The 19,223-nt window shown below is 41.4% G+C and overlaps 2 protein-coding genes across 2 annotated transcripts; both read right to left on the bottom strand.

Annotated features, from left to right (window-relative positions):
• Window positions 1-1,915: 1,915 nt before the first annotated feature.
• On the bottom strand, window positions 1,916-3,025 carry LOC117297686 (5-hydroxytryptamine receptor 1A-like). The gene has a single exon (XM_033780833.1). It carries the CDS (start codon window positions 3,023-3,025, stop codon window positions 1,916-1,918), a length of 1,110 nt encoding a protein of 369 aa, XP_033636724.1.
• A 1,416-nt stretch (window positions 3,026-4,441) lies between these two features.
• On the bottom strand, window positions 4,442-18,821 carry LOC117297684. The gene is made up of 18 exons (XM_033780832.1): window positions 18,804-18,821; window positions 18,271-18,451; window positions 17,746-17,844; window positions 16,824-16,910; window positions 16,379-16,603; window positions 15,857-15,952; window positions 14,848-14,934; window positions 14,019-14,267; window positions 13,528-13,623; window positions 12,794-12,886; window positions 11,606-11,851; window positions 11,066-11,167; window positions 10,562-10,636; window positions 9,722-9,982; window positions 9,514-9,615; window positions 8,351-8,437; window positions 7,606-7,878; window positions 4,442-7,102 (listed from the first exon to the last, which is right to left on the bottom strand). The coding sequence occupies exons 1-18, from the start codon at window positions 18,819-18,821 to the stop codon at window positions 6,834-6,836; spliced, it is 2,646 nt and encodes an 881-aa protein (XP_033636723.1). The 3' UTR covers window positions 4,442-6,833.
• Between the last annotated feature and the right edge of the window lie 402 nt (window positions 18,822-19,223).

The raw sequence follows: 19,223 nt of genomic DNA, 5'->3' as shown, positions 1-19,223 counted from the left end.
GGAGTCGGAAGATAAAACTGAATTAAGTTCTGGTGGATGCTTTCACTCTTCAACACGTTTGTTTAAAGGCTGTAGTAGGCCTACATTGTAGCGGTTCACCACAATAATAGGGACTTTTCGTTTTCGGCGACGGATGGTTCTGCGACGGTTGTTCAGCTAAACGTTGTCGTTTTTAGCACAACGAAGATACATCCCAAGTACTGTCGTAGAAATTGAGGGACGACCGTCCTCAAAGCCGACGCATGCGCAGATGACGCCAAATGTCATCTTTACCGTCGCAGAACCATCCGTCGTTGAAAACGAAAAGTCCCTAATCTACAATGCCCGTTAACGTCACACTTACTATATAGTGTGGTTAAACATGTTGTCACTTGTATCCTTAAGCAAGACACTTAACCATTGCTTCGTCCCATTGCTTCGTCCCATTTGATGTGTAACGCATGTAAACGAATACAGTGTACTTCGAAAAGAGGAGGGGTTCGCCCCGATGTTTCTGGCTGTGGCTGCTGTATGCGCCGCAGTACCCTGTAAACCATTATAGGGATGTGGGCCTCAGAATTCATCACTGCAATAACCTATCTTTCTGAAAGTTTGTGTACACTCAGCGCCTTGAGTACATTGTTTGGTAGATATGTGCGCTTTTAAAGACTTCGATATTATATTTATTTTGGTTAACACAATCCCATCTGAAATGGTCGAAACAGAATAATATCGGCCCTCTAGACAACAGGAAATACTTTAATACCAGTAAATTAGTTAACGGATGCTCAATGGTAGCAGTTATTTTAGTTATTTGTGCGTGTGGTGCTTCAGGAGAATCTACGAACAGCGTTTACACAATGGCACTGTATAAAGTACAGTACATTTGATTACCGTGCAGTAAAACTTTATTACAATTCCTTGTAGCAGCCTGCAAAGAGCAATATATACTCCATTTCAATGTGAACTGTGTTTACAATAAGTGTGACCTTGTACATTCTTTGGGTATTCTGGCAGGAAAGATACTCCCTGGTCATAATGGGAAAGTTGCCATTTTGTGTCGTAACTTCCACATAAATCCAAGAGTTATGAAAGTAAAAGCTCGACGATTCTTGAGATCTGCCCCCTTCATCATATCAAAAGTTAATAAGAATTAGACAGTGCAATCTCCATAAAATATACTTATGTTTTCTTCCATTGAGCTGTGTACAAATCGTGCCTGCAGGAAGTCCAGGCTTTGTGGCTCTTTTGTAAACATGTGACGTCACAGGTCACATGGTCTATAGCCAAACCGCAGCTTGGTCACTAACAGTGACAGCTCTGATCAGGTACAGCTAGCTAGAGATATGCACATTGATTGCTTCGTTCTTAAGACCTTAACATCAGGGCCCAATTTCATAGAGCTGCTTAAGCAACAAAATTTGCTTAAGCAGAAACATCCTTGCTTAGTAAAATCAGAGTACCGGCCACGTCTCGACTCAATGGTTATGCTAAGTAAACAACAGCTAAATACCAGTCACAAGCAATGTATATGGCATGACATTTTTGCCAGTAACATGTGAAAAACAAGCGAGCTATTTTCGTGCTTAAGCAAATTTTGTGCTGAAGTAGCTCTATGAAATTGGCCCCAGGGCTCTGCAATCACCTTATAGGAAATTATATTATGAGTTTTGTTTTGGTGTCAAAAAATCAACCCCATCAAACTAGACATTCACCAAGCTGTTTGGCTATGTTTCAAAAAGGAACTTGACGTTTGGGGAACATGGCGAAGTCGACAGATTTGTGTACAAACCTACTCTCAAGTACAGGGTGATGCTACATCACATGATCTGTTCTACACCACAAATCAAAGACCCTGGTTGAAAGTTAGAGAGCCTTTAATTGTAGGGAAATGGCAAGTGACATGGCGGCATGAAATTACTGCTCAACAAATATTCTACGTGAGTTCCTCAATAGAGCCGTCAGAGTTTAATGAACCGGTTCGGTCTTTCAGTTCTTCCGGGTCGTCATGATGGGTCCTGCTGATGGTTGGTATCTCCGGAAAGCAGGAGGCATCAGCCTTCTTACTCGCAGCGAAGACGCGTTTCCTCCAACACCTACATCGAAACAGGTGTCCCAGTAACTTCATGAAGGCATGGCGGAAATCTTTATTGCGGAAGGAGTAGATTATTGGGTTCATCATGGAGTTAGTGAAGGCTAAATGGAAGCAGGCCAACTCATAGATGAGAAGTGTCCTCTGGAGGTTGTCATCCACGTGGATGAAGGTATCCAGGACTGAGATTAAGGATGCTGGAGTCCAAGCCATCAGGAAGAAACCGAGGATCATGGCTACCGTCTTAGCAGCCTTGACGTCCCGTCTAAGAGTTGGCCGTCTCGCTGTGGTCTGCTCCTGGGCCGCTATCCGGTTCATGTGCCCCTTAGCTACGCGAAACATCTTAAAGTAAAAGTACACCATTAGATTCTGCGGGACGAAGACGCTGACAGCGACCGTGAAGGCACGGTAGCTATGGGCGTGGATGAACATTAAATCACAGTAATCGTGGTTGTAGTTGCTTAAATTATTCCATCCGAACAGAGGCATGGAGGATATCCCAATTGCTGTTCCCCAAGCTAAGGCTATCAGGAGAGCCACTCTAAAGACACTCATCCGTACGACGTAGGTTAGAGGGTCCGTTATGGCTAGATATCTGTCGAAGGCGATGATCGTCAGGTGGAGTATCGACACTATGATCATCACAGTGAGAACGTTACTGCTGGCCAGGCAAGCGATCGGCGTGACATTACTCGCAAAGCCCAGGGCGAAAGCGATGTCTATCGGTATGACTATAAGCCCGACCGTCAGGTCGGCTACGGCCAAGCTGGCGATGAAAGCGTTGGTCGGTGTACGGAGTTTCCGCTCCAATATAACAGACGACACCACCAGTAAATTCCCCACGGTGATAGCTAGAGACAGAAGACAATCAAAGACGAGTAAAACACAAACCTGTGAATTGCTCAGTGGAAACGATCTTACATCCAAATCATTCTGATAGGTATTATTCGCCATCGTTGAAAGGTTTCCGTCCTATGTGAGAAATTAAGTGCGCGTTGTGCCCTCTCGTCGACGAAGACAGTCGCTTTGAAAAGCTACGATGTTTATCTTGCTGTGTAAATATTTACTCAAGTCCATCTCCTCCATGATTGAATTGGGAAAGACAATTCAAACTAATGGGTATTGATGATCGTTCAGCGACTACGACTAGCGGGTTATGACCAACCAGCGGGTTATGACCAACCAGCGAGCTCGGCGTCCTCATCGGTGGCAGTTTGCGTCCTTATGTTCGTAACAACATAGCAAATAATATTTCCGGGGGGGGGGGGGGTTGCCGCAAAACTTCAAGTTATCTTCCTCTGAAATGTTATTCTACTCCCCCGCTCTCTCTAGCGGCATGAATATAATTACGTGAGCGGTTCTCTGAGCGGTTAAACGTTGTTTTGTGTTTTATGACTATAAACATGGATCTATTGAGTTAACTCGCATACGATGACTTAATGATGGGGAAAGGGGGTGTATTGGAAAAAGAACATCACGTTGACATACTGTAACCACTGTTTTGCTGAGCTATTGTAGACGGCTGTTGCATTAATGTGCGTTATGTTGTGTATGCATTTTGTTTGGGGGGCTGACTCCGCCTACCCCTTTTGTGACGTCAATCGAGGCAGACTTTGCCTGCAATGCGTATAGTAAACACACGTGCAAAGTACATGTACGTCCAAGTCGTGAGTTGGTACGTTTCAAAAAGTGTTTTTTCTGCATTCAGCAGCAATACACCTGGTCGGCATATTTTTTTGAAACGTACAAACTCACGACTTTGTCCGTACATATACTTTGCAATTGTGTTTACTCTACGCATTACAGGCAAAGTCTGCCTCGATTGACGTCACGAACAGCGCCCTCTCGGGTCGGGGTCTACTCTTAAATTTGTAAATAACATAAGAACTGATTTTTTAAAACATTAGTTAACTGTTTATTCACATTCCACTCATCAAAACACACATATATTAGTGACAAAAGCTTTATTTTGAAAAAATACCACTTCCAGGTGACTTTAACCGTTGCGAACTGTTACCACTGTTTCACTGAGTTGTTGTAGACGACTGTTGCATTATTATGCGTATTGGTATGAATGCATTCGCCGTATTTTTATACAAATAAACAACTAAATAGATTTAGTGTATTGTTTCTTTGGGTATTCTGGCAGGCATACATGTAATACTGCACAGGTCATTGGAATATTGACATTTTGTGTCATAACTTCCACTAAATTCAAGAGTTATGAAAGTAACAGCTGGACAAGTTTTGAGATGTGCCCCCTTTCATCATATCAAAAGTTGATAGGAATTAGACAGTGCAATCTCCATAAAATATAAGATGTTATGTTTTGTTCCATTAGGCTGTGTACAAATCGTGCCTGCAGGAAGTCCGGCTCTCTGTGGCTCTTTTGTAAACATGTGACGTCACAGGTCACATCGTCTATATGATTAAAATGAAACCATCGAGCAATAAAAACCTAAAAGTGTACACTGTCTTTAAAGATTCTATTAACAAGAACTGGCGGCGTTCAATTCCCAACAACAGCGGTAATAAGATTTCACACCCCCATGGTGTGTAATCTAACTATCACACTTAAACCATGTAACATCGATGTCTTTTGGGAATTGAACGCCCGCGGTTCTTTTGTATAAAAACAACCTATTCTTGTCACTGCGTCATCAGCTGAGTGTTACAATTTCGTCCCCAGTTGTGCGCTCTATCATCGTTTTACAGTCCATGAGTTGACTGTGTATGGGAAGGAGGTTGACGATACCTCACGTGGCTGGCCGTAAATAGGAAACGTTTTGGGATTGTTAGCGGGCAGCGAAATTGGCAGCGAAGTTAGCTTCACTAGTGTGAACGTAAACACCATTATGTTAGTCTTGCATATACCTCGCATTGCACTTAAGTGCTTTCTGTATTGGTGTGTGTATGTGTGTTTGTTTGTTTGTTTGTTTGTTTGTTTGTTTGTTTGTTTGTTGTTGTTGATGCTGTTTGCTTCAAAGTTGTACGACTCCTGTCATATAGAACTTTCAATTCAACACTCACACAAGTGAGTACTTCAATAACTTACACAACAAGAAAACAAAACACAAATCTAATAAATTGACGTTAAAAAAACCTTTTAAATTTGAACTGATGTATTTAGACAATAACGAGAAAAAATATCAAAATGAAAAGAAAGTAACTAAAACTTCAAGACTGAACTGTTGTTTTATGTTTGTGTGCAATTTTACTTTAAATGTTTGTGGGTTTTTTTCCAAAGAGTCTTTTAAACTAAGCACCCCATGAGGTTTAGACTCTGTTGAATCATACAACCTCATACAGTCAAAACAGACAGCTTCAAAAGCGAACACAAAGCGAAAGATGGAATGGAAAAAACCACAACCTCTTTCTCCATCCTACTTTCAAAGGGAGAGCATTTCTTACTAGTCGACGCAACCTCACAGTGAATGTTTTGCTGCGCATAGTTACCCATGCATGATAAATTGGGCTCGTTGTTGAAGGGGTGGCGGGGGGGGGGTGGTAGAAGAACGTCATTGCTCGAGGACTAAAAGCCTTTTTCTTATTAACGCAGTAAGTCATACCATAAATCACGCATGCACTTTGGCTCAATTGTTGATTCGAGTTTATATATGTTAACAGAGTACTTTCATGTATATTGGCTGTGAATAGGCAGGCAAGTATCTAGGGAGATGGGGTCTTTGAGAATACAACCATGGAATTTTGACACACGGCAAATATCACGAGAAAGATATTTGCAAAAAAAAAACCATCGCACAGTTGCCATTTGTAAAATACATATTAAAGGCACTGGACTTCTGTGGTAGACTCCTTTCTTGGTAATTGTCAACACTGGTCTTGTTTTATCATTTAGAACCAGAAGTTACATAATGTCCTAGTGTACTTCTAGCGAAAATATCTACACACACAGGTATCAAATAACTATCGAAATAGACGGACGAGAGTTTCTACCACTGTGTAAACCATTTTAAACAGAAGCAAAACAGTCAATCAGCTTCACTGTAAGAAAATTGTACTTTGGCGCGATCTCTTTTGTCTTTTGTCAACGAGGGTTTGGGACCTCCTAGTAGGTATGTTTTTTAATTGGTGTTTGTTTTTTGAGCTGTAGGCATTATCCACTGTGTTTGTGTCCGATCTGGGTCCACATTTACCTTGATCAATTGTTCTCATGCTGAGTAAATATATGAATGGTTTTTATTATTATACCATATTCGGACTTTGTAATGAACTGAGCTGGGAAGTTAAATTTAGACGCGAGAGTAGAATTGTTCCATGTCACTTCCCCGTAGGTTAAAAATCTGATTAAATTTCATAATGTGTGCCCATTTGGGACGTTGAAACAAAACATGCCGATTGACAACTGACAATGCTTAAAACTAACTGATAACCGTATCCCATAAAGACTTTTAGATTATCTAGAGATTATTTTTCACCATTCCAGGGGCGGACCCATAAATATCGGCACGGGTGGGGTCAGGTATAACAAACAATAGTATAACTATAAAGCAGACTAAGGCTCGCTATAGTGTACGAGTCAATGGGAATTCCCCTGAGACAGCGGACTAGTCTGTGTTGTAAAAAATCCAACGGATGAACGACCATGCACTGCCAACTCAAACTTTTAAATATGTTTCTTAAGCGTATCTCGTAGAAACCAGGGAAAATGGGATTTAAACTACATTCATACGCAGAGTACAAATAATAATAACAACATTTAACAAATCTTAACTAGCCTATTGCTTATTGCTAAAAAAAATCATTCCGATAATTCAATCAACCAATAGCTATCCTCTTCGTCAGAAAGCCTGAACAAGTCACTTTGGTACCGGCTGTAAAGAGAACACTCTGCTCCAAGTGTCGAGAAAATAATAGAAATGCAGCTGGTATGGTGGAGGCAGTCGCTGATACACTGTTTTAGACTGCTGGTGACTGCAGTAGATAGGGGATTAAGAGCGCCCTCACTCGTTGTCAAACTGCCTTTTAACTTCTTACTGATGTAGGCCGCCTTCGTTTTGCGCTTAGGGTCTGCAAATTCAAAACCAATTGAAGCAAATCCGTCACTGAGTTTAAAGGGCACTGGACACGATTGGTGATTACTCCTAATAATTTTGTGAGCCTAAAAAGTTATTTGGTAAAGAGCAATGGAGAGCTGTTGATAGTACAAAACATTGTGAGAAACGGCTATCTCTGAAGTAACGAATGTTTTTGAGAAGTAATTTCTCACTAAAATATTTGAATTGACTTCGAGACCTCAAGGTATCTGAAACCAGACAACTTGTGCGACAAGGGTGTTTTTTTCATTGTTCACAGGTTTATTATTTTATGCATTATGTTAACATACACCAGGTGAGAAGACTGGGCTTTGACAATTACCAAAGGTTTCAAGTGTCTCTAACAACATTGCAAGCTTATAAGCTGTAACATTTTGATTCGGGTTGTTTGTAATGTCAAATGAAGAGGGGCGGGGGGGGGGGGGGCTGGAGCTTGGAAACCAAACAAAATACAGGGGTAAAGTTTTGAGGTCTTACCGTCCCAATTGAGACACGGCCCAACTCCGGACAAGTGCTGTTCGACAGTTACCTCAGCAATTTTGAGATGAACCGTTTCTGGAGTCGAGACATCAGCTGAAGGCTTCACGGCCAGGATGATATACCTTACGTAAGATGGCGGGTCACACAAGAAGTACTGTACTGTATCTGAGACCCGTGTTGGTGTGCATTGTAAGCCACACTGTTCGTTTGTAGAGAAATCTGTACCATTTGCACAGACCTTTGCCTTTACATTGCCATCCAGTGTGTTGTCTGTAACAAATGGTGAACAAAAACATGATATTATGTGTCACAATTCCATAAATACTTGTGTCCGCCACAAATAGTATTAATACTTTAACACACCAGTTTCCTTTTTGCCAAAAAATAGTTAATGGCCTGATGACGTCACCGCACTGCAAAAGCTGGGTGTTGAAGTTGACACCAATAGGTGTTGTCACCTTATTTACAGAACAAAGAATCAACATTAACATTATAGGGTGTTAAAATAACACCAGTGTATATTTTTTACTTTTATACCCTATATTTGGTGTACATATTGATTCTTTTATTGGTGTCTACACGTGACATCACCCATGGTGTTATTAGTAACACCCCAGTCTTCTGCAGTGCGGGTCAGATTATCCTACCACACCGGCTAAAGACATATTGAGTCCATCCTTTGTTTTGTAGTTACGAATAATCATTTGTAAATGTTGTTATTCACAGAAGATGTTTACTATACCTTGAAACGTAACGGTGATTTTACCAATGCAGTGACTGTCAACTAAGTCAACTTGCCACCAAGGCTGAGGATCGATCACAAAGTTGGCTAAAAAGAAGGAGGGAAGTAAAAAGAGAAAAAACAGGTCAGACATCAAGACTTTCTCTTTATACTTGAGTGTGAATAAATAATTTCCTCCGTGGGAGAAAATAAAACTTTTCATACGAGCAGGATGCCAGTGACAAATTGGTAGTTGGTACATGTGACATGGATACAATTTAATACAGCTGTTAATATTAATACTTGACCTAGTTTCATAAAGCTGATAAGCAGCAAATTCATGCTTAGCAACATTCTTTGCTTGGCAAACCATGAGTGGACACCAGCGGCAACAGTTTAAACTTTATCGAACTTTGACTGGATAAAAATATAACCAGCTACTGAGTCTGTTGAGCAATAAAAAATAAATACAAAAATGTAATTGAACAATTCTTGTGGCTGGTGCCCTACTCAACTTTGGCTGAGCAAAGAATTGTTGTAAGCAGTATTTGTTGCTTAAAGGCAGTGGGTACTATTGGTAATTACTCAAAATTTGTAACAGCATAAAACCTCACTTGGTAACGAGTAATGGGGAGATGGTTGATAGTATAAAACATTGTGAGAAACGGCTCCCTCTAAAGTAACGTAGTTTTCGAGAAAGAAGTAATTTTCCACGAATTTTATTTCGAGTTCTCAGATTTAGAATTTGAGGTATTGAAATCAAGCATCTGAAAGTGCACAACTTTGTTTGACAAGGGTGTTTTTTCTTTCACTATTTATTTCTCTTGCAACTTCGACGACCGATTGAGCTCAAATTTTCACAGATTTGTTATTTTATGCAAGTGTTGAGATACAGCAAGTGAGAAGACTGGTCTTTGGCGACTACTAACAGTGTCCAGGGGCCCCGACTTGGTGGAAAGACGGTGTTCTGGGTGCACGGCAAAGTGCAGAGTAGGAGGCAACCGTCGGAGAGGTGGCTCGTGGGGACCAGCGGCGCTCCGTCCCCCACGAGCGTTAGCGTGAAGACCCGGTCCGTTATTAAAGAAGGGCCGAGGGGGGCTGTCTTTAACAGATTTGTGTAATTAGGGTCTGTTCTAAACATCGTGCTATTGTTATAGTGAGTGGGCATTGACCGCCAGACTTACCGGACTTAAAATATGTCCCTGGGTTGCCATCATTTGCATTGCTTGCTGGATACTTCTCGGTCTCGCTGCTTTGTCTTGCTTTCCCGTTGATAACAGTAGAAGCTTGAATTGAAAACGAGGGTTAGAAAATTAGAACTACCCGCATGAAGATACACGGTATTCATTGGATACAAAGTTGAATCATTATGAAACCATGTAGTTTTCTTACTGCTATTCCTGGCACACTCTTCGGATGCATATTTCTTGATGGCAATGTCAGCGATTCGCAGAACTACTAAAGCAGTAGGAGATGTAGGGTGCTGGACATCCATTGTGATGTATCGCGCCATCATCGGTGGATCGCAGACACGTTCAACCAGTGCCCAGACCTGGTGCTCAGACGCCGTTATTGCTAAGCCGCACTGTGTGTTTTCGGCGTAGTCTGTACTAGGTCCAGCTCGCACTGTAGCTGTAACATATTGGCTTGAAGCTGTAGGGAACATAAGTACAAGTGTTTCATTGAAAAGGAGTCAATACTTTACAAAGGTGATAGATAGCATGTACGTTCGTAGTTAACAGTTTCCTCTGCACGACTAAAACCAAAATCTTCAGGATCCGAATTGCGGCTCCCGTGGGACATGGACATTTCTGACGCTTAAGCACAGCTTAGAAAGTGTATGCCAAGCATTAAATAGCAGAGTACCAGTCACACATGACACATGTGAAATTGAATTTATAAAGCTGGTCACCTTTTTTTCTGGTAAAAAGTATGAATCGGGCCGTGACCCATTTCTGGGGTAGTATGACAGAAATCAAGAATATTCGGCAAATTGATCCAAAACTATGTTAAACTGACACAGACTCCGATTAAAAACCACAATTTTAACCAATAAATAGGTCAGGCATCGTCGGTTCTGACCGTGACGTTTTTAGAGTGCGTAATCTTTTTTTCAAGTCACATGTAAACGAATTTATTGTTACTGAATGAGCTCCCCTATAACCAAACTCTTCCCTCATTCCCCTGCACTCAACTGTAATACGTAGCAGTAGCCTAATAATCAGAACTTACCTAGAACGAGTGAGATTCTGCCCAACCAGTGTTCACTGCCCAAGTCAAATCGCACCCATGGATGAAGTTCACGTACTTAAACAACGAGAAAGGGCAAACATTATTTAATTGTTGTCAATCATCGGGACTTTTTAAATTAATAAAAGCTTATATCCAGTTTAGCTCCCGTGTGGTATTTTTCCAATAATCGTCTACTCCTATGCACATTTTGGAAGTGATGTTTTGTGGTAATTTGTGGCTTACAGCACATGTAAGCCACAAATTACCACAAAACATCACTTTCGTGGAGTAAGTAGGGTGTTTTGTGGTAATTTGTGGCTTACATGATGTGCTTGGGTAAGTTGGATGTTTTGTAGTAATTTGTGGTTTACATGTCCTGGAGTAAGTTGATATTTTGTGGTAGTTTGTGGCTTACATGTGCTGGAGTAAGTTGGATGTTTTGCAGTAATTTGTGGTTTACATGCCCTGGAGTAAGTTGATGTTTTGTGGTAGTTTTTGGCTTACATGTGCTAGAGTAGGTTGAAATCCTGCCATTGGTTGCAACACGTGCTGGTTTGTTGGCGAAGTCGCTACTTTGTGTCGCTGTCCAGTCATATGCAAAAAGAGCTTCAATTGATTGGATAAGAAAATAAGTAGAATGTAAAAGGTTAAACAGAATCATTGGTTTTGGGAAAAGTCAAATTATTACCATCATTAAATTAGTTCGTCATGATTTAGTGAAAACAACGACAAATGGTAGAAATTTTGGCAGAGATTCTTTGCACGATTGCGCAATCGTAATAATCGACGCTGATTTTTTTTCTTCTTTTTTTCAATCAGTCATCACAGTACCACTTGAAGGATAAATAGATTTATAATACAAATATAGTGCTAGCACTAAAGGCATTTTGAGAAAGCATACTCGATTAACTTTATGTTTAAAGGGCAGATTTTCAAATAAAAAAAATTGTCAAATGAGATCGTGACATGTCGTTTTGGCAGCAAATAGAAACGGGGTGCTACCGTGGGGGAGTAGTGTTTCAAGCCAACAAAATAGCATCTTACTGTCGTTAGTGACACAGTCCATGGAGTTATACTCTTTGACGACCACCTCAGCAATCTGAAGCATTGAAGGGCCAGCCTGGTTGATGTCTAAGCTAATGTACCTCGCTAACACCGGCGGGTTGCACAGGAATTGAACGACAGACCCGGCTAGTATGTCTGGTTCCGGCCCCACTAAAGCACACGCTGGGTTCATTGAGTAATCCAGATTGGGACCAGCTCGGGCTACGACGTCGAGAAAGCCATGTGCTACGTTATGTGCAAAATAAAAGAACATTATAATTGGCGTAAAATATTTCAGTGTGAAAATCATGAATATTTTCTTTCACAGTAAAATTGTTTTAACCCTCGTTTACCAAAAGAGTGACCTGGTAAATTCCATGTCATAACAGGTGTAGTGACCAGACGTCGCCTGAACTGGTTTGGCCATGTTATCAGAATCCCAGCCTACAGGCTACCCAACCTGGTCTATTTCAACACTCCACGCCAACGAGGACGCCCACCATTGCGCTGGAAAGCGCATAATTATTCAGGATGATGACAACATTTCACTTCATGAGGCAGAGCATTTAGCTAGAAATAGACCTGAATGGGGACGATTTTCCTAGGAGGCCAAGGGACACCCAGTCCTAAGCTGAGCAGCTAAGTAAGAAGGTAAGTAAGTTATTATGTTTAAACAAAAAATAGTCAAAATAATTTCCTCTTTTCAATACTATTGGACGTTTAAGTTAACAACAGGCCTGGTAGCGACTAACTTGGAGCGCGATTAAGTCGCCAAAGCCTTGTTTTAAAGACCCTGGACACTATTGGTAGTTGTCAAAGACCAGTCTTCTTTCTTGCTGTATCTCACCATATGCATAAAATAACAAACCTGTGAAAATTTGAGCTCAATCGGTCATCGAAGTTGCGAGATAATAATGAAAGAAAAAACACTCTTGTCACACAAATTCTAAATCTGAGGTCTCGAAATCAAACTCGTGGAAATTTACTTCTTTTTCGAAAACTATACGTTACTTCAGAGAGAGCCGTTTCTCACAATGATTTATACCATCAACCTCTCCCCATTACTCGTTACCAAGTAAGGTTTTATGCTAATACTTATTTTGAGTAACTGCCTTTAACCACATTCGTTTTTAAGTTGGGTCTTTAGTTGAAAACCTTTCTATGGAAGAAACCGGCTATGTGTCTTACCGTAGTAATCAGTTCTCAATGTGACTGCGATGACGCCCAACCAGTAATTATCGCCCAAGTCAAGTTTCCACCAAGGATGGTCATCACCGTGAGCTGTTGAGATTGTAAAATTCAGTATTTACAATTAAAAGTGTTATTCTTAAATACCTAAGACAGTTTCGCTATTCCTACTGGTGGAGAGCACGTCACGTGGGGGTGTTTAAACGGTTGATAATGACCAGCTGGAGCTCTGTTTATAACTGCTTAGTCTTGGTGCAAGACGTTTCTTGTTATGGGCCATGCGGGCGCTGTCGATGAGTTGGCCGCGCTGTGTGTAAAAGGAAAACGAGAACGTCTTGCACCAAGACTACAACGCACACGAACGGATATGATCCGGAAACTGGGCGTCTCAGTCATAACAATGCAACACACGGACGTCGTCGTACATACAGAGCTCAAGCACGTCGGAAACGGATAAGTTTTGCAGAGTTTCTTACTTTAATACGCCTTTTAACCAAAAAGGCATTTATGAATGGGAATAAAAGAGTAGTGACTCGTTCGTTAACGGCCTTTTAAAACCTTGCAGGGTTGTTGCCGTGTGATTCGGCTCGGGCCTTTATATCACACGGCAACGACCCTGCCTGTTTTAAACGGCCGTTAAAGAACTCGTTGCTACCTATTTATTCGCTTATGTTTTGCATATCGGAAAAGATGTGTTGGTAATTGTTTCTACAATTCTGTCACGTGCATGTTACCTGTCTCGAAGTATGTATTGATGTTGCCATCGAGTGCGTTTGCCGAGGACGATATGGTGTTAGTTTGCGAAGCAGTCCAACCGTTGCTTAATACATCTAACAAAAACAATGGGTTGAACAAACAGAACTAAATCACAGTGAGCCAACAAATTATGATGGGACTTCTTTGAGAGTGTGGTGCAAGAAAACTTTGACTATTAGTTAGAGCAACATACTTAAGCCAGGGCGTGGTTGATCCCCTCCAGTAGCTTTCGGCCTGACTGAGGTGGGTCACATGACATCAATGATTTCATTGGATAAACGGGCAGTGATGTAATCGTTCCATATCTGCATTTTATTGGTCCAGGGTGATGTTTTGCAGCTGCACTTTCGGTCGTCCGCATGCAGCATGCAGTGTGTAGGTTAAATGAATGTTGATGAAAGGCGGTCGGGGACGGGGGTTGACGCAGGCTAAAGGCATATCTCTTGCGTGTTTCACTGTACCCACTTACCGTTCGTTGGGGCACATTCCTCATTCTCGTAATCGTCAACCATCACTTCGACTATTTGCAACACCGCCTGTCTCGACCCATTGGTGTCTATGCTAAGAGAGACGTACCTCGCCAGCGTGGGTCTGTCGCACAGAAAGTGAATCACAGCACTGGGCTGGCACTGACTCTCCGTAGCGGGCGCTCCACACGTCACAGTCAGGTTGTGCGGGCTCGGTCCAACCCGAACCACTGCCCCGATGAAGTGGTAACCTGTGAAAAAGACAACTTACATTATTTTTGTAATGTTAATGAAGGAACAAATTTAGAAGGCTCAACTGTTATGAAGGGCGTCACTTAAATCAGAAAAAGGCTGGCCGTTTAAAATATTTTTAATGTAGAACTCATTGCAAAAGTAGGTCCCGAAATGTCCGTAAAATAAAACAAAGTGTTCCATGCGACTTGCCTGAACTGTTTTTGTTTGTTTGTTTGTTTGTTTGTTTGTTTGTTTGTTTGTTTGTTTGTTGTTTGTTTGTTTGTTTGTTGTTGTTGTTGCTGTTGCTGTTGCTGTTGCTGTTGCTGTTGCTGTCGTTGTTTGTTGTTTGTTGTTTGTTGATTGTTGTTTGTTGTTTGTTGTTTTTTTGTTTTCTTTCGTTTGTTTGTTTGTACACACATTTGACCTGGGGCCGTTTCCCGGATCAGCATTTGGTCCTAATCATGGGTCCAAGAGGCCTGACTTATATCCGGGTCAGGCTGCCTCAAAAACTTGAAGTTCTTGAAGTAGAGTATATTAACCTGCTTCCGAAACCATTACGGACTTTCGCTGTCTAAACGTGCAAATTCAGACACTTACCCGGTGTTTTGATTGCGACAGTCACCCGCGTCAACCAGCTCTCGTATGTTAACTCCATCAACCACAAGGGGTTCTCATTAGATGTACCTTTGAATAAATCAAATTCAAAAAACCTTACTTGGTAACGAGTAAACGGGAGCTTCGACGACCAAATTAGCTCAAATTGGTACAGGTTTGTTATTTTATGCATTTTATTTTGTTGAGATACACCAAGTGAGAAGACTGGTGGTCTTTGACAATTATCGATAGTGTCCAGTGTCATTAAAATAACAGTACTAAACTCAACAGATGTAGTCGAGTCAAGCTAGTCTAAATTATGGCCCAACCCACCACCTAGTTGCAACATAAGATGTGTTTATATGATTTGAGGCATTACATGATGAGGTTTCATTATGCATTTGGTTTGCGGTAACACCGTGTGTACACCAGGGCCCAATTTCATAGCGCTGCTAAGCACAACAAATTAGCTAAGCATGACATTTCTCCCTTGATAAAAACAAGAATGTCAACCAAATTCCCACGTGATTTTTAGGACAAGCCAACAGCAGCTGAATACCAATATCAAGCAATATCCAACAAATGGAAATTTGGCTGGTAATCCTGTTTTTATCGAGGAAGAAATTTAATGCTAAGCAAATTTGTATGCTTAGCAGCGCTATGAAATTGGGCCCTGTTGATGACAAATGCAAGCTAGTCGAAACGTTGAGACCAATTTAAGAACTCACTCCGCGGTAGTGTAGCTAATAACGACCCTTTAAGATAAAGTAGTTATAGTTCTAGCCTAGAGTATATACCTTCCGCCCAGGTAGTAGTTAAAAAGCGGGACAGTTCTTTTTAGAACTTGTAAGTCTTCAGAATAATTCGATAAATCTACTCCGCGGTAGTGGAACATAGAAATACAGTTCTCTAAAGAACAAACTCTACCTGGCAAGTAGATATACCGCAAACCAAATATATATTTATAAGGTGTGTTTATGTATTTCAAAGCACCGTCGGCGCATACACCTACCTGTTTGTGCTAATGTGTTGAGGTTACTGTCTACTGCCTTCTCTGCGCCATACCCACTCCCGTACCATGGGCTCAATGACGTGGCTCTTACTTCAGCTTCAAAACAGAACAAAACAAAACAAATACAAAATTTTATTTACGAACGGACGCTGTAAGTTACCAAGCCTGCTATCTTTTCGCGCCGAAATCAACCTAACATTGTTGAACATTAACATCCGTTTAACTCTGAAAACTTCCGGGTCAGGTTTGACCCGGATCCAGTTCACTTGGGGCCTGACCCACAAAGTGACAAACTGACTCATAATCCAAGTTTATTGAACAATCTTGCCGGCCGGCCTGACCTGAATATGGTCAATATTGAGTCAATGTTGACCCTGTAATTGTCAGAATGCACGTGCAGTCAAAGCATACAGTCAGAATAAATCATCTTGAGAATGATTTGAATTTAAAACAATACTAGGCATTCAAGCAGTGGCCGCCATTTTGAAAACGTCAGAATACCGAAACTCTTAAACTGCTTACCCTTTTGGCTTGCTTGACACTCCCCAGACGCGAACTCTTTGATGAACACCTCGGTAATCTGAAGTACTCGTTGGGAGGCTAGTTGAACATCTACGCTGACATACCTTGCAAGTGTTAGCTTCGTGCACACAAACTCCAAGACCAATGTGGCCGTCAACTGGGCGCAGAGGGTGTTTTCTGCGTAGTCGGAGCTGTTTCCAGTTCGAACCGAAATCGAGCCGTACACTTCATATTCACGAGTTACAATAAAATACGAGAAAGTCGATCAAAATTGAACATATTTTCGTCCACCCTGTTCATCCGGAATTTGTAATTGCAAACCTCTCTGGTTTTTGGGTATACTTATTGATTTCCTTTTATATAACTGTTTGTAGTGTTGTGCAAGCAAAGAAGTGTAAGAAAATGAGACATTATTCATTAAAACAAAAACAAGTTTCTGAATTACCTGATTTGAGGAACACGGTGACCTTACCCACCCAGTGTGTGTCACCCAAGTCCAACAGCCACCAATGTGTGGAGTCGATCTCCTTCGCTGGATTTGTCAATAAGAGACACTTATACTGTTAGGGTCTTGTCAAACAAGGCGACATTTATATTAGTCTCTACAGTAATAACAATAATATCGAAGTCTTATATAGCGGACGCATCTACCAAACAAGGCGCTGAGTATATACACACTTTCAGAAAGATAGGTTATTGCAGTTATGAATTCTGAGACCCAATGTATAATGCAGCACCTTATAAGGGTTTACAAGGTGCTACGGCGCATACAGCAGCCACAGCCAGGAACACCGGGGCGGCCCCCTTCTCTTTTCGATAAGTGCACAGGGTTCTTTTACATGCGTTACACAACACACGGGACCAACGGCTTTACGTCCTATCTGATTCGAACCCACACTCTGTTGATTAGAAACACCAGAGTTTGAATTTGGCGCTCTTAATCGCTCGGTCACATCACTTCCACAGATAAGATGATGGGACCGGTTCCCGTGCTTTGTGTATTAAAGGCATGGACACTATTAATCGTTACTCAAAATAATTGTTCACATAATAACTTAATTGGTAACGAGCAATTGAGAGCTGTTGATAAGTAAAACACATTGTTAGAATAGGCTCCTCTGAAGTATAGTTTTGAGAAATGTTTAAAAAAGACTTCTCTGGATTGAAGCCTTTCTTTGGCATCTGAAAGCACCCAAATTTGAGCAACAAATGTTTTCCTTCTTTCATTATTATCTTGCAACTTCGATGTCCAATGGAGTCAAAATTTGCACAGATTTTTTATTTTATGCATTTAGTTGATATACACCATGTAAGAATACGGGTCTTTGACAATTACCAAAGGTGTCCAATGCCGTTAATGAACTTACCTATTGTAGTTGAGAAAGTGTTCAAGTTGCCATCTACCGCGTCATGTGCTGGATTTTTGAAACTGCTCGCAGAGGTCGAGTCGTCGTTGAACGTCAGAGCTTTTCAAGACAAAAAGAAGCAAGAGTGTATTTGGGCAGTGTAGCCTTGATTCAAGGCTGTTGGTGTAGTGCCCCGGCCCGGTGCGGCATGATTTGGCAACAAAAACTGCAAAACTGCGGTGCTTAATACACGAACAACGTACGCATTGTACAGCGAGAACAGTATAGCGAAGTCATGAGTACGGTCGTCTTGCAACCTCGTGCGCGTATAAAAAGTACTTACATGTACAGTATGTGTACATACGCTGTACACGTACTTATGCGCGCTTTGTGTTATGTATGGGGTTGCCCTGGCGGAATTAAGTGGGGACTCGTATTATGCAGGTCTCGGTAAAATTATCAAGAACTAGGACTCGTTTGGTTTAAACATCAAGTTGAAAACCTCTTCACCACACATTGATTCCCTTGATGTAAAAAATGTCTTACTGTTGCTTGGGACACACTCCTCCGATTTGTACTGTTTGACTGCGACTTCGGCAATCTCTAAGTACGGTGAATACTCTGTAGTTATCTCCAAGCTGATGTACTGGGCACTGAGAGCGGTAGAGCATTTGAACTGGACGACTGCTCCCGCGAAGGCCTGTTCGTCAGTGACCGCCAGGCCGCACTGAGAGTTTGCTGAGACGGTTTCATTTATCCCAGCTCGTGCAATCGCACCCGTGAAACGAAATCCTGCAGTTCCAGGAGATAATGATGTTTTGATGTTAAAATGGATACAGAACGACCAATCAAATTTTGTGTATGCAGTAACTTAACTGTAGCTGTTTATGGCACCATGTTGCTAGGTCGAGTGGTCTAAATGTGCATCGGGCTCCCGCTCTGATTTTTTTTTCACAGGACTTGGGAAAGTACCGAGTTTACAGTGCTAACACACATCGGTATGGGTAAAACAAGTTTTAAAAAAATAAAAAAAAGCGTTAGTTGTTTGTAAACGCCTAAACGGAATGGCGAAAGCTTACCACAGTTGTCGCAGTCATGGGGAAGGATCACGATGATTGTCCCGACCCACGACCCATTCCCCAGGTCCAACCGCCACCATGGATTAGGATCGCAACAAACATCTACAAATAAATACAACAACTGACTTAAAGGCAGTGGACACTATTGGTAATTGTCAAAGACTATTCTTTACAGTTGGTGTATCTCAACATATGCATAAAATAACAAACCTCTGAAAATTTGAGCTCGATTGGTCCTCGAACTTGCGACGAGACAATAATGAAAGAAAAAAAAAACACTTGTCACACAAAGTTGTGTGCTTTCAGATGCTTGATTTAGAGACCTCAAGTTCTAAATCCGAGGTCTCGAAATCAAATTCGTTGAAAATTACTTCTTTCTCGAAAACTACTCCACTTCAGAGGGAGCCGTTTCTCACAATG

This window comes from Asterias rubens, chromosome 12, assembly GCF_902459465.1.
Source record: "Asterias rubens chromosome 12, eAstRub1.3, whole genome shotgun sequence".
In the NCBI taxonomy this organism is placed as follows: Eukaryota; Metazoa; Echinodermata; class Asteroidea; order Forcipulatida; family Asteriidae; genus Asterias; species Asterias rubens.
This window is presented reverse-complemented; position numbering and strand designations above follow the sequence as displayed.

Excerpts from the sequence above, each read along its gene's own strand:
- LOC117297686 (XM_033780833.1), bottom strand. The coding sequence starts at position 3,025 with ATGGCGAATAATACCTATCAGAATGATTTGGATGTAAGATCGTTTCCA.
- LOC117297684 (XM_033780832.1), bottom strand. Across the intron at positions 10,637-11,065 it reads TTCAACCTACTCTAGCACAT|TACGTGAACTTCATCCATGG; the intron begins GTAAGCCAAAAA and ends TCGTTGTTTAAG. Across the intron at positions 7,103-7,605 it reads GCCGTGTCTCAATTGGGACG|ACCCTAAGCGCAAAACGAAG; the intron begins GTAAGACCTCAA and ends TTGAATTTGCAG.